The following is a 15,151-nucleotide window of genomic DNA, read 5'->3' as shown; positions in this document are numbered from 1 at the left end:
ACTCAAAGACCTCGCACTCAGTGCCGGCAAAGAGCGGGTTGTCCTCTGAGCACTTCAGGAAGTTCCTCTGCGGGCCCCCGGGGGGGGTTGGGCGGTGGCGGGGAGAAGAGCGGTCAGGGGCGGGGCCAGGGCGCGGAAGAGGGAAGCCTCACTCCGCCCTCGCCCTCGGCTCACATCTGAGGACTCAATACAGCCAGCGCTGCCGCGGGGAGGGTCCAGGGAGGGGTGCTCGCTCTCCCAGGATGGGGACAGAGGGGCTGCACTGGGCCAGGGAGAAGGGCAGACCGTTCTGGGGCAGGGGGGTGGTGGGACGGAGGGGGAGCAGCTGGCATTAGGCTGGAGGTGGACGGCAGGGGGCCCTGGAATCAGGGGGTGGGGGCCTGAGTATCCGAGGTACAGGAGTGCGGGCGGTGATTAACTGAGGCCACCGAGTAACATGAGTAAACACATACGAAAACTGATCAGTAAAATTACACTTGAACAGAATTCACCTTTGGTGGGTAGAAGAGGAAGGTTACTGGGGCCCTAGTCATGATTACTAGATAAGATTCCATTCACACCTCCCTCTACTTCTGCTGCTGAAATCGAGCTCTACCAGACCTGCCCTTTGCTTATGACGTGGCCTAACTCACGGCCAGGTGCGGGCTTGCTGCGCGGCTTCTTCATAAAGAACAGGGAGCTCTCGGGGCTCAATAACGGAAGTGGCCCTCGCCCCTGCAGCCCCAGGGGAGTTTTCTTCCTGCCCATAAACCTGGCTCACAGAATCTGCTGTAATAACATGCTGAACTGAGGACACTCCTGAGAACTTCCGTCTTGTTCTCTTCCGCACCACGGGGATAAGCATGAATGTTCATAACCGTTAAACAGCCCTGTTCTCCAACAATACAAATCTGGCCTCTGGAATCTCATCTGAACACAGTGATCCTTTAAGCTAAAAGTTCAGAAATGGGGGGGACACGTGCTGTGAAAATAACCCTCAAAGAGAAATCTGCAAAGTGACCAGCTGTCTGACCTCCTGTCCGGGAAATCCATCCCTCATTTCCCCCAGGGCAAAAATGCGGGTAAGGCGACAATGTCAGCCAGAAGGGGCTGCTGGCACTTTCCTCTCTCGTGCAGGATGCAAAATTATAAAAGACTATGGCTTGGCTAGATTTCTTATTTTAACAAAGAAATGGAGAGTCTTACTTAAACGAACAGTGGGAATTTCTCCAAAAACCAAGCTCCAGTATTTGGGACAAGTGCACGTTTTTATTTGGCACTGATCACAGGGCAGAGAAAATGTCCTAAACTTTGAACCCACCCACTGACCACAAATGCTTTTGCGATTTGTGTCACCACCGTCAGGCCCCACCTCCAGACCTTAATGGTAAGGACCTTGCACATGCACGTACCCACAAACGCAGTGCGCACACCTCCCACTCGGGCATGTGTGTGCTTGCATCCCTATGCCCGTGCACGGGAAGAAAATACAAACAGGATCACATGGAGGTGTTTCAATAGACAAACACCCTGCCCAGCTCAGACCTCCTGGGTTTCAGCCGTGAGCACCTGCCACGCACGCATTGTGCCCGGGTCGTGGGTCACAGTGTGGCCTCCTACATTGTTTATTAGAAGGTGCTCAGGGCTGGAACTTCTGCCTCACAGATTCATGGTGAGCAGCCCCCGAGGGGTGGGGAGGCTGTTTCTCTGGGGGAAGCCACTGTGCTGCCTACTCCTTCCCTTTGCCTCCCTGGCTATTTCCTATTTACCTTCACCTGCAAGGCCCCCTCTGGGTTTCATTAACTTAACACTTACATAGCTCTTACTGTGTGCCAGGTGTTGGTCTAAGCACTTTGTAAGTATTTTGAATCATCTTTGCCCTATGAGGCAGGGTCTATTATCCATCTTATATGGATGAAGAAACCAACAGAGAGGTTAAGTAGCCTGTCCAAAATCACACAGCTGGCGTGTGATGGAACCAGGGTGGGAACCTGGGCAGCCGCGATGCAGGACCCACTCTGCTGCTTTTACTCAGTGTTCCTCCAGGAATCAAAGGGGGCTCTGGGCACTTCTCCTGAAATTCCAGCACCTGGAGCTGGAAGTTCTATCTTAGGTCTAACTCTTGACCATCTCTGAGTTCCATAGCCACCTGCCTTTTCTCTGCTGCAGCACTTCTCACTGTGAAATGTGACTGCCCATTTCCATGGCTCTCTCCCCCACCAGACTGGACGCTCTTTGCAGAGCCTTTGCCGGCTCGGTCACTGCCATCGCCCTAACAATTTGTGCCTGGCACAGAGTCAGTGCCTAATAGCTGCTTCTTGACCAAGTGGATAAATGAGAAATGGAATGACCTGAGGACAGTTGGGAAGGTGGCACCCAGGGGACTGGGGACTGACTGGTAGTGGGCATGGGATGTGTGTCTAGCATGACCCCAGGGGTCTGGCTTGGGTGACCAGGCAGGCAGTGGAACCGAAAGGGGCATGGAGGAGGGGATTGTTCGGGGGAAGGTGACAGATTTTGACTTTGGACTTGGTGAGTGCACAAGGGCTGTGGTGCATCCCAGAGGAGGTATCCAGCTGGCCCTATGGGACTGGGCTCAGAAGAAAGGTCGATACGGGGGGAGGTCTCTGGAGATTTGGGATCCACAGCACAAAGGATGGTAACAGAGGCAGGGCAGGAAGGAGGCAGCAGCGGGATGGCTGGCACATCCCCACTCTCCAGCTGTTGCCCCCACAGGAGCTACAGGAGCAGGTGCCTGAGGCTGGCCTGAGCCATCTGCCAAGGGCTGCGGGCCACCAGCCTTTGGGACAAGGGTCTGGGCCCATGCTCTTCATTGCTGCCAGGAGGGAGAGCCCCATGTGCTTGAGGGCTGGTGGATAGAGGAAAGCATCCCCGGGCTGCCTCCACCTAGGTGTGAACCCCTGAAAGAGCCCTCTCGCTGCCCTCAGGGTGGGGAAGACTGTACCCCCCCGACACTCCCAAGAGTGGCCAGGAAGTCAGGGTCCCTCTCTTGAGCTCTTCTACCTACAGGAAAGCAGCAAAGCCAGGCACAGTCAGAGGAAGGAGATTCCACATCCCCGCCGCTCTCCCCTTTAAATGAGAAACCCACAACTGGCTTTGCCGGAACTGCGAAGGTTCTTTCAAGCAAAGGAGATGCACTGGCTGCTCAGACGGAAGGACAGACTGACAGACAGCAGCTGAGGTGGGGCTCCCTGCCTGCTTCCAGAGCTTTGCTGAGCTAAGCCCGGCCCGTGGTGTGCACCTGCCAGCCAGGTGACTTCCAGAGGTCAGCGGGTCCCTTCCCCGAGAGACACGTTGGTTATGAAAGTGGGGAGCCTGGCAGATTCCTTCCCTCCACTGCCGATTGCTCCAGTTTGACCCTCTGCCTGAAGTTCCACCATTTAGGGGCTCCTACCTCTGAGCCCTCAACTGTTTGGGTAGTTTCCCAGTAAAGGTAAGACACTTCTGGGCAGTTAAGCCCCTTGGTCCCGCTGTAACTAAATGATTGGGGGAGGAAGTAGCCTCCTCTCTGGCTCGGGGGCTGTGCTGCCGTCTCTAGGCTTCCTGTGGCTTCTGAGCTTGTCTCTTTAGGTTGTGAATGTCTATATGTGGGGAGTGGGGCGGGGGGAGGGACAGCCACTGGCACCCGTGGGGTTCTGCACTTCTTTCCCCTGGAACTCCAACAACAACTTGGGCTGTGAGTTCTACCTCCCAGATGCCCCCAACAGGCTCCCTGGCCATCCCTTGCTCACCAGCTGGTAGAAGGTGACCTGAGGTCCCTCGGCATCATACAGGAACCACCAGGTGGCAGCAGCCACTGTGGCCAGGCCAACGTACACTGTGGGGAGGGCAGGAGAAAACTGGCTATAGTGGACACCTCTGGTTTTCTGGCATCCGTTTCCCCTTCCTAATAATTCTCTGGATCTCTGTCAGGGAACCACTCTCTCCCTTTCTGAGCCATGTGGTTTGCACACTACTGCGGGAAGAATAGGACAAAAGGCTCTTTCTTCTGCTTTATTTGAGGTTGTAACCGGGCAAGTATGAGGGCTGGAGCTGCGGCAGCCATCCTGCCACCCCAAGGGGCACCTGCATGAGAATGGAGCTGAGGCAGAGCCAAAATATGCCAACGATACTGTCTGAGGGCTGGGTCCAGCCATGCTTGGGGCATGATCTAATCTCTTCAGTTACATGAGCCCACACAGTTTCTCTTGGCATAAGCCAGGCTGAGTCATACTGGTCTGTAGTTTGCAAGTATAACTGATACAAGAGTCTTAGGAAGTTCCAGGAACCGCAATGAAGACTGGGTGCCCACTCACCTCCAATAGCCAGATATCGGAAGAAGAGCCAGCCACTGATGAGGGCCTCCCGAGGGTTCCGGGGCCGCTTCTCCATAACATCCAGGTCTGGTGGGTTGAAGCCCAGGGCCGTGGCAGGTAGGCCATCCGTCACCAGGTTCACCCAGAGCAGCTGCACAGGGATCAGGGCTTCAGGCAGGCCCAGAATTGCTGTGACGAAGATGCTGGAACCAGAGTCATGGGCTCTAGCCCCCAGCAAATGGAGGGTACAGCTCCTACTCTTACCCCAGGCCCGGGAGCTCCCGCACTGCCTCCACAGCAGCCCCGCCTCCCCTGCCCCCCCAGTCCCAGCTCTGGGGCCTGGACAGACCTGCCCTTTAGGCCTCTCCTCTTGAGGACACAAGTCCTCTTTAGGGGACACACACACACACACACATGCGCGCACACGAACGCATTACTGCCCAAAGGTGAGGCAAGTTCTCCCATCTTGCAGGACCCTGAAAGTGGGCAGAAGGTCACGGCTGGAGGGACGACAGGGGACTTTTCAGGCACCACCTCAGGGGCTGAGGTGCATCAGGACCTCTGGAGAACGGTGAGGCGTCCCCATCCCCCCCCACCCTGAGGTGGGACTCTGCAAGTCCCCAGCCTTCCAGGGCAGGGCACGGGTCCCTCCATCCCTGCAGCCCCGTCCCAGGAACAGGCATCCCCCCAGTCTTAGGGATGCAGAGCTGGTCCAGAGGGCTGGGAGGAGGGAACACAGGCCTCACCAGACGACCTCGCCAACATTGGAGGAGATGAGGTAGCGGATGAATTGCTTCATGTTGCTGTAGATGGCCCGGCCCTCCTCCACTGCAGTCACGATGGAGGCAAAGTTGTCATCTGACAGTACCATCTCTGCCGCTGACTTGGCCACGGCTGTGCCGGAGCCCATGGCGATGCCGATCTCCGCTTTCTTCAGGGCTGGGGCATCATTCACCCCGTCTCCAGTCTGAGGGCCAGGTTAGCTGGGTTCATGCCTGAGAAACTTCCCTTCTACCTCCCTGACTCCCCTCAACTCAGCCTATCACCAAGTTTAGGGGATGTCCCCGAAGAAGCAGACAGCTGGACAGAACAAATGGTGAGGTCATGAGCCTAGAAACTGATCTGGGGATGAGGCTACGGGGAAGGCAAGGAGTGCAGATAAGGACAAAACTGAGGAGAAGATCAAGCCAAAGACCAGAGAGGATGGTGAGGTGGGGACAGGGATGAGGGTGAGTCAACACCGAGAGCAGGGATGAAATTCAGGTGGGATGTGGGGCAGAGGATGAAATTGAGATTAAGGACAAAGTTAAGCTCAAGTCAGGAATGAGGTGAAGGTCATGGCCCAGGTAAAGGGTCGGTTAGGTGTTGTAGTCAAGGTGAAGGCTGGAGCCAAGGTGAAGAGCAGGGTCAAGAATGGACTCATGTTCAAGATAAAAAAATTAGATTAAGGGAGAGGTCAAATCAAGGCTATGGCCCATATCAGGAATGATGTCATGGTAGAAGCTGGAGATGAGGTCAAGGTCAAGACTGAAGGCCAGATCAAAGTTGAGGTCAACATAAAGTATTGGATTGGGCGGCGGGGGGGGGGATCAATGTCAGGGATCAGATCAGGGTCCAGGTCAAGACTGGAACCCATATCAGGGTTGAGCTCAGACTAAAGAATCAGTTTAAGATGGTCAAGGTCAAGGTCAGGGACCAAGTCAGGGTGAAGATCAAAATAAGGTCAAGAGCAAGTTTACAGGTACAGTCAAGTCAAGGTTGGTGCCCAGCTCATTATCCAGGTCTAGGCTGAGCCACAGGTCAGGATAAAGGTCTGTCGGTCAGGATAAAGGTCAGGATAAAGGTCAAGGTAAAGGACTGGGTTAGGCTGGAAGTCAAGATTATAAACTGAGGCCAAGTCAGGGTTGAGGTTGAGGTTAAGAATCAGATCAGTGTTGATGAAGAGGTCAACAATCAAGAATGAGACAGAACAAAAACTGGGTCCAAACCAAATGTCCATCCAGAGGTGAATGGATAAAGAGACTGTGGAGGGGACGTCCCTGGTGGCGCAGTGGATAAGACTCCGCGCTCCCAATGCAGGGGGCCCGGGTTCGATCCCTGGTCAGGGAACTGGATCCCACATGCATGCTGCAACTAAGAGTCCACATGCCACAACTAAGGAACCCTGGAGCCACAACTAAGGAGGAGCCCATGAGTCGCAACTAAGGAGCCCGCCTGCCGCAACTAAGACCTGGCGCAACCAAACAAACAAGCAAATAAATAAATAAATATATATATCTACCTTTAAAAGAGACTCTGGTATAGTCACACAATGGAATGCCACTGAACAATAAAGAAGCAATCATGTAACTGATACCTGCGATAACACGGGTAAACCTCAAAGGAAAGCCAGACACAAAAAAGCACGTGCTGTATGATCCCACTTATATGAAAATCCAGGAGAGGCAAAACTAATCTATGATGCAAAAAAATGGGAAGGAGCATAAGGGAACTTCATGGGTTGATGGTAATGTTCCCTATCGCATGTGGGGGAAAAGCGTACTGATGTCTGCAACTTTCTTTGAAACACATTTAAGAAAAGATGGATGAAGGATGGGTAGATGGATAGGTATGTGATAAAGCAAATATAACTATGTTATTTATAGAATCTAGATAGTGGATATTTATAGGCATTCACTATAAAAATAATTTTGATTTCTCTTCGTGTTTGAAATTTTTTATAATAAAATGTTGGGAAAAATAAGAATGAAGCAGAGGGAGCGGTTGCCCGGGTTGCTCCTCCCAAGGCCTATGGCAAGTGCTTCACCCCCACGCTCACCACCTCCCCCAGGCTCCCGTCTCGGGGCCTTACCATGGCGGTGATCTCGTTGAAGGACTGCAGGTACTCCACGATGCGGGACTTGTGGGCGGGCTCCACCCGGGCGAAGCAGCGGGCCGTGCGGCAGGCGTGGCGCTGCTGCTGGGGGCTGAGGTCATCAAATTCTCGGCCCGTGTAGGCCTTGCCCGCCACGTCCTCTGTGTCCTTGAAGATGCCAAGCCGGCGGCAGATGGCCACAGCCGTGCCTTTGTTGTCCCCCGTGATCATGACCACACGGATGCCCGCCTGGTGGCAGCGTGAGATGCAGGCAGCCACCTCGGGCCTCGGAGGGTCCAGCATGCCCACGCAGCCCACGAAAGTCAGATCCGTCTGCAGGGAGGGGGCAGATGCGAGTGGGGCCTGGGCCCATTCTCAGCCTGCCACCTGCCCAGCGCCGCAGGCGGACACATGGCTCCCAGCCCTGGGGCCCAGCACCCACCTCGTACTGCACAAACTTGCTGCAGTCGTCTAGCTGCATGTCCTCCTTCCTCGGGGGCGCATCCCGGGTGGCCAGTGCCAGGCAGCGCAGTGTGTCCGAGCCTGAGCCCCAGTCGCGGATCTTGGCCAGGATGTGCTCCCGGGAGGTGGTGGTCAGGGATACCGTGCGGCTCCCCACGCGGACTGAGCTGCAGCGCTCGATCACACTCTCAGGTGCCCCCTGCCGCGTGGGGTAGGGGAGGAGACAAGTCCGTCAGTCAGGACCCCTTCCCTCCCTCCTGCCTAATCGAGGAAATTGAGGCCCAGATACGGGGAAAGGTCACCCAAGGGGACACACAGCAAGGCACAGACCAGAATCCATTCTTTGGAAGCTCGGAGAGGGAACCAATTAGGCCCCACTGTGAGAAAGCCCAGAGGGAAGGGAGCTCACACAGGGTGTGACGCCATGTGAAGCCCATGCGGAGGCACCCTCCCCTCACCAACCGGCAGCTGAGAAGGCCTGCTGCAGCATTTTGGGGGATGGGGTGGGAACGGCAGCCCTCCTGCAGGCCCTGCCTCCCTGCCAGCCTGCTGCTACCGGGATCCCAGTTCTGTGGGGTGCTCGGCAGCGGGACCAGGAACGGAGCCCTGCTGAGGGCATGTGGGGTGTGGCTCTGGGAAGGTGGTCTTGGGGGTGCCGGGCTACTCAGTGGCCTTGGGGGTCTCAACCCGGATCTCGCCCGAGGCCTGGGAAGAACCTCTGAATCCTCCATCAGTGCCTCCTCCCCCTCCTCAAAGGGCACTCCAAATGCTAGGTTTTTTCAGCAGCCCAAGCTCCCAGTACAGAAGCTTGTCATTTCCAAAGAGGTTAAAACCCCTCACTGTGCGTGAAGACGTGAACGGGGGTCTGGATGGGAGCGTGGGACTCGGTTTCCAAAACACAAAGCACCAAAGTTGCACACCAACCACCTCAACACTCCCCATCGGAAGCAAAAGGGGTTCCAAGACCTTCCAGCCTGACCTGCTGTTCAGATGGGGAGCCCGAGGCCCACATGGGGGTACGGTGACCGCAAGGTCACGTGGCGAGGCAGTGCCTCTCAGCCCAGAGCTGGGACCACAGGGCGGGGCAGGCCTCAGCATCTGGCCCTGGCTTTACCTGCCCCACACGCGGATCCCTCTCCCAGTTCCCCAGGGCAGGCTGACCACCCTTGGTTCTGGAGTCGTCGCTTTGACAGAGGGCCTCACACCTCCCCCAGTCTCCCACCGCTGCAGGCTCTGGCTCTTCAGAGGCCCCAGGCTGGTCAGGCAGGCCCACCTTCACAAACATCTTGCTGCCCTGGGCCGCCAGGCCAGGGTGGGTGGGCGTGCAGTACACCGACATGGACTTCCGGTCTCGGGAGAACTCCAGGGTGAACTCCTTCCGCATCAGCTGCTTGATGACCTGCAGGGCCCGCCCAGGTGGGTCAGGGCGTGAGGGGCAGAGCCAGCAACTCTGGCTGCTTCCTCGCCAGCTGTTCAGCCCCATGAAGAGCCTCTTGCTCCCTGCACGATGTTGTCTACCCTCTTCTGATCCTGGCATTCAAGGCCTCTCTCCCCGTCTCCAGTCCCAGAAATGCCCCCAAAGTTGCCATTTCCTGACCAGGCTGTGTAATTCCCGACTCTTGAGTCCTTGCCCACACTCAGCTTTTCCTCTCTTTTTCCCCTAGACCAGTCTCACTAGGGGTCTGAGGGCCCTCCTCCTCCCAGAAGCCTCCCACGACTTCATTCCCTTCCCTCCCTTCTCCAGATGCCCCAGAAGCCCCAGCCACGCGGCCTGTGGCCGAACCCCCAAGCTGCTCACCGCGTTGCAGGCCCCAGCTCGCTCCACCCGGGACAGGGCCTGTAGGTCCGTGTCAAAAACATTCATCTTCTCTACGAGGCAAGTCAGGGCCGTCTCCGTGGCCTCTCCCACCTTCTCATACACGCCCTTCGCCTAGCGGGGGCCCAGGTACAGGGAGTGAGGGGCAGGGCGGCCCCCAGCCTCACCTCCCACTCGCTCCCTGCCCCCTGGAGCTCCCTTTGCCAGAGTCACCTGCAACCTCCTTTGCACCAGGCCTGTGGGCCCTTCCCAGCCCAGCTGACCTGGGAAGCATCTGGCACTGAGGCTCACCTTCCCTTCCAACCCTCCCTCCTCCCCTGACATCAACGGCCATGCACCTTTCCCGTCCTCTGAATCGCTCTCTGCTCACACTTCTCAGCTTCCTTCACCAGATTCCTCTTTCTAAACCTGCTGTCTGGGCCCTGCTCCTTCCGTGTCCCCCCTCCCCTCCCTGAGGCCTCATATGCTCCTGGCCTCTCCCACCCTTCACGGGCTCATGACGGCCAGGGCCCACCCAGCCCACTGCAGCCTCTCTCCTGAGCTCCAAGCCCACACGTACAGCTGCTGCCTGTTGGACTTTGTTCCCTGGGGACCCTCAGGCTACCTCTCCCCCTCCCTATTTGCCACTCCCATGACAGTCCCAGCCAGGACAGCAACTACAAGCTACCCTGACCTCCTCCCTCTTTCACCTAACCAGTCACCAAGTCCCAGGATCTGGGCTCCAAACTCTCTCCAACCCAGGCCTCCTCCCCTCTCCCTGAAGCCCCAGCCAGGACTCAGCTGGCACCTCTCCGGCCTGGACGACCACAAGGGGCTCCTCGGCTCGGTCTTGCCCAGTCTGTTCTGTCCTCCACACAGAAGCCTGAGTGATCTTCTGTGAATGCAGATCTGACCATATCACTCTCCTGCTCCAAACCCTGTGGTGTCTGTCTACTGCCCTCAGCTGGGCATCAGACTGACTTGGCCAAGCACCCCCGCCCCACCAGGCAGGAGCGGCCTCCCACGCGCTCCAGCCACAGGGAAGAGCATTGAATGCCCGTTTCTGGGCTGTGCCTTCTGCTTTAAACACTGCTTAGTCTTGTCCCCCAAGCCTCTTCCCCCAGGCACCTCTGGCCCTTCTGCCCTTTACATTACAGTCCCCCACAGCCCAAGAGCCCCGAGCAGGGTTCCAGAGCCAGTATGAGGAAGAAGGAGAGGTGGCAGTGTGGAGGGGACAAGGATGGCAGTGCTCCTGGGGTGTGGCACTCCGAAGGGGCAGGGACCTCCAATCCTGCGAGCTTTGATACCCTGGGCGAAAGGTCTGTTCTGAGCGCCTGGATACTAGGGAGGTCACGAAGGGGAGCAGGGGCCCACCTCGTTGTAGTCCAGCGCTGAGTCATTGCACAGGGCGCAGATGGTCGCCAGCTCCGCCAGCGCGTCAAACTGCCCGCAGCACACAGGCCACCCCCCAAGCCGCCTGTGGAGCCAGAGCTGTCAGTAGGGTGCCCTTGTCCCAGCCCCTGGGCAATGCCCAGGCTCTTGACCCCCAAGAGGCCTGGCCAATGACAGCTCTCAGAGCTGTCCTACATAGCTCCGCCCACCAGGAAACCCCGCCCACCTGAGCCCCCTAGAGCACTCACACTTGGCCCTCCGGGGCGTACGTGGTGCCCGAGACGGTGAACTCGTGCAAACTGCAGGTACCCGCTTCGGCCTCGGCTACCACGAACATCTGGGGAGCGCAGGGGCGTGCTCAGGCAGACCCTCCTCCCTGGGCAGCCAGTCTGACTCAAGCCTGACCCCAGGGTGGTGTCCTGTGGGTCTCCAGAGGAGGCAGCGGCCTTCCCTCCCCCAGGGTCTTGGAGGTGAAGTGTAAGAGTACTGCGTCCAGGTTGAGGCCGGGCCTCTCTGCCCTGCCCACGTGTGTCCAGTTCGGGCTTGTCTTTTGCTCTAGACCCATGAGAGATTTATGGCAGATTCTTCAATGTTCTGGGGCAGCTGCCAGCTTGACAGAGCCCTGAGCTGGGACAGGAAGCCTGGGTCCTTGCCCATCTCACTATGTGACCCCTGGCGGAGCACCTAAGCCTCAGTTTCTCCACTGGTAACGGGGAGAAAGTGGGATCCGAGTGCAGCTGCCCCTCCTTGCCCTTCAAGGGAATGAGTTCCTGACCTCCAAGGGAGGAAACCTACATAGCATCCTGAAGCACAGACCCCTGTCCCCAGAGAGTGAGCTCCTGCCCGCAGGGCCCAGCCCCTACCTGTGCCCCTGAGGGACAGGGGGCTCACCTCTCCCAGGGCAGCCCATGTCCTCATCTGTCAGCCAGCTCTGCCAGGGAGATAATTCTTGCTTCCTGGAAACTGCTTCGCTGCACATTCCCAAGCCAGTGGCCAGCCCAGCACCCAGCAGGTGCTCAATAAACATTCCTTCCATTGCACTTTCCTCCCTGCCCCTGGGGACAGCCCTCCAGCCAGCAGAGCCCCTGAGAAGTCAAGTTTCTTAGCCCATCATCCAGTATGTAAGGCCCCTACGACTTCCCTATACTGTGTTTTTCAAATCTTTATTTCAGAATCCCTAGTAGGACTGTTCAAATGAAGTCCTACTAGGGACTCTAGCAGGTCAGGGGCTGCAGGGCAGTAAAGCGTGCTGGTGCCCCCAACCCCATGGCAGCCCCTGATGGGCTTCTGTGGGGGACTAAGGTCTCAGATATAGAGCCTGGGTTTCCCAGGCCCAGGGGGCAGATTATGGGAGCAGGGGTGGGAGAGGAGTGACTGGGGGACCTAGGGAGTGGGAAATCAGAAAGCTTCACTGTCACGCCACCCACTCCTCTACCCCAGGGGCCTGCTGGAGTCTCAACCAGACTCCCTGAAGCATGTGGGCAGCAGCCCAGGGTCTGGGATCAAGTGCCAGGGAATGAATAATTCCTGCCTGGGCCCTTCCCAGGTCACTGGAGCTGGGTGATAGGCGTTGACCACAGAGAGTCACGGTGGTGAAGGATAGAACCTGGGTCCAGTCCCTGGTCCAGAAGATCCCACATGCCGCAGAGCAACTAAGCCTGTGTGCCACAACTACGGAGCCTGCGCTCTAGAGCCTGCAAGCCACAATGACTGAGCCCTCGTGCCACAACTACTGAAGCCCACGCGCCTAGAGCCCCTGCTCTGCAACAAGAGGAGCCACCGAAATGAGAAGCCCACGCACCACAGGGAAGAGTGGTCCCTGTTCGCCACAACTAGAGAAAGCTCGCCTGCAGCAACCAAGACCCAACACAGCCAAAAATAAATAAATAAATAAATTTCTTTAAAAAAAAAAAAAAAAAAAAGAAAAAGAAAAAGAAGAAAAAAACAAACCTGGGTCCAGGCCCAGCTTGGATCAGATGCCCAGGCTGTACTTGACCCTCCCCTATGTCCTTTATAGTTACCTGGCAGGGCTTGTACACCCAAACTTCAGACGGGGAAACTGAGGTTCACAAATGGGCAGTGGCCTGCCAGGACCCTACAGAGTGACACATGGGTCCTAATGATGCATGTCCAGCCAGGCTTTGCTGCTCTGCCCCATGAGAACCTGGATCTGCTCCCCACCATGGAGCAGCACACAGGTTCTCTCGTCCACCTCTGGCCAAAAAGGAGTCAGGGAGTGGTCCAGAGAGGGAGCCTAGCCTGCCAAGCATCACACAGCAATACCCAAGCGGGCTGCAGCCACTCACCCGGGAGACCGACATCTGATTGGTGGTGAGTGTGCCCGTCTTATCAGAGCAGATGACCGAGGTGCAGCCCAGGGTCTCCACGGAGGGCAGACTCCGCACGATTGCGTTCTTGCGGGCCATGCGCCGTGTGCCCAGTGCCAAGCACGTAGTGATGACAGCCGGGAGGCCCTCAGGGATGGCGGCCACCGCCAGGGCCACGGCGATCTTGAAGTAGTAGACAGCGCCTCGGAGCCAGGAGCCGCCGTGGGCCGGATCAGCAAAGTGACCAATGTTGATGACCCACACGGCCATGCAGATCACGGAGATGGCGCGGGACAGCTGCTGCCCAAACTCATCCAGCTTCTGCTGCAGGGGCGTCCGCTCTGGCACCATGGCCGCCATCTGACTCCGGATCTTACCCAGCTCCGTGTGCAAGCCCGTGGCCACTGCCACACCCATCGCCTTGCCCGATGCAATGTTGGTGCCCTGCCCGAGGGAGGGATAAGGAAAGGGCTGGTCAGCACCCCAACTGGGGCCCAGAACCCCTGATCCCTTCAGGCTGGGGTTAGGGCTCTTATTCCCCTCCTTGGCTCTCTTTTTCTCCATACTTAGTTCTCCCAGAGGGATGCCACTACGTAGTCTCGAGTCATTACTGTCATCGCCATGATAGTGTCAGCTCTATGAAAGCAGGGACTTGGTTCAGTGCCACATCCCCAGTGCCTAGCATGGGGCGCCTGGCACAGAGGAAGCACCAGCTGATACTGACAGTATGATCAACCAGCACAGCACAGCACCGACCCATCAAAATTCAGCTCATAAACGACCAATACAGCCACACAGGAGTGCGGCTAACCGTGATCTCAGGTAAACAGTCGATACATATTTACTGAAGAATCCAGAAAATTTGAGCTGAAGTCCATCCATTCCCAAGGCCCCAGTAAAATCCCCAAGCCCTGGTGCAAGTGCCGGCCAGCCTTGAGCCTCTGTGTCCTGTGCTGTAAAATGGTCCAACAGAGGCCCGAGACACAGCTGCTCTGAGGAGGCTCATAACTCGGTCCCCTTCAGACAGGTGCACTATGCTGAGGCTGGAGAGAAGGTGGGTTCTGGTAGCCTCAGCGTCCCTTCTGCCCTGAGCCATGCAGCTCCTGCCCCCCCTTACAGGCCCCTCCGCTAAGGAAATGACCTGCAGTTAGCCAGGGCACCCTCCTTAGAAAGCTCCTAGTGACAGCTTCTAATGCCTGAACATGCCCCTTGGTGTCCCCTCCCCACCCAAGGCAGCTTGTCCAAAGCTTCCAGGCACCTAGGCAGGGTGCTCTCCTCAAGAAGAGCTGTGGGGGTATACCACTTCCTCCATTTCTGTTCACTTCTGGGGAGACTTTCATAACTTAGTGCCCAGGGCCACTGCCTATTGGCCTGACCCCTCCTTGTGGCCTCTGTGGGAAGCCTGTGAGCATCACTGGTTAAGTCCCTCTAAGGCCACAGGGGCTGATCCCTCCCACAAGAGCTGAACCCATCACCCTCCCTGAGAGGAGCTGGGTGGCTTGGAATCTTGCCTTGGGGATCAGTTTTCCTATCTGAGAAATGGACTGTTCCCGATATCCTCTACCATTTTGGCAATGCTTCTCCCTCCAGAGGATTCTGTTGAGGCAAGAGAGGCTCTGCCTCTCTCCAGTTTAAGGCAGGATAAGCCTAGCAGGTAGGAGGAAAAGCTCTGGAATCAGGAGTCTGAGTCCACATCCCAGCTTTGTCACTCACTGGCTGTGTGACTTTGGGCAACTTACTTAACCTCTCTGTGCCTGCTTCCTTGCTGGAAAATGCAGACAAGAGTACTTATTTCAAAGGCGCTGTGAGGATTAAATAAATTAATACAGGTAAAGGGCTTAGAACAGGGCCAAGCACACAGCCTTCAGTAAACACAGCTATTATTATTACTATGTTTGTACGTGTTCTTTTTTTTTTTTTTTTTTTTTTGCGGTACACAGGCCTCTCACTGTTGTGGCCTCTCCCGTTGCGGAGCACAGGCTCCGGACACGCAGGCTCAGCGGCCATGGCTCACGGGCTCACGGGC

At 56.8% G+C, this 15,151-nt stretch overlaps 1 protein-coding gene across 1 annotated transcript in view; it reads right to left on the bottom strand.

The window, feature by feature from the left end:
- Window positions 1-4: 4 nt before the first annotated feature.
- The window catches only part of LOC102987197 (sarcoplasmic/endoplasmic reticulum calcium ATPase 3), a gene marked incomplete at its 3' end in the record, with an annotated part of 18,666 nt that continues 3,519 nt past the window's right edge, over window positions 5-15,151 (bottom strand). The window contains exons 7-17 of the mRNA XM_028486799.1: window positions 13,105-13,569; window positions 11,047-11,135; window positions 10,781-10,883; window positions 9,410-9,541; window positions 8,885-9,010; window positions 7,592-7,810; window positions 7,147-7,482; window positions 5,042-5,262; window positions 4,296-4,498; window positions 3,732-3,817; window positions 5-67 (exon numbers count right to left, since the gene is read on the bottom strand). Coding sequence (XP_028342600.1) covers window positions 5-67; window positions 3,732-3,817; window positions 4,296-4,498; window positions 5,042-5,262; window positions 7,147-7,482; window positions 7,592-7,810; window positions 8,885-9,010; window positions 9,410-9,541; window positions 10,781-10,883; window positions 11,047-11,135; window positions 13,105-13,569 — 2,043 coding nt within the window. The remainder of the gene's footprint in view (window positions 68-3,731; window positions 3,818-4,295; window positions 4,499-5,041; window positions 5,263-7,146; window positions 7,483-7,591; window positions 7,811-8,884; window positions 9,011-9,409; window positions 9,542-10,780; window positions 10,884-11,046; window positions 11,136-13,104; window positions 13,570-15,151) is intronic.

The sequence above is a fragment of the Physeter macrocephalus genome, unplaced genomic scaffold (assembly GCF_002837175.3).
Source record: "Physeter macrocephalus isolate SW-GA unplaced genomic scaffold, ASM283717v5 random_1411, whole genome shotgun sequence".
Classification (NCBI taxonomy): domain Eukaryota; kingdom Metazoa; phylum Chordata; class Mammalia; order Artiodactyla; family Physeteridae; genus Physeter; species Physeter macrocephalus.
The sequence above is the reverse complement of the archived record's forward strand: the minus strand, read 5'-3'. Positions and strand labels throughout refer to the sequence as shown.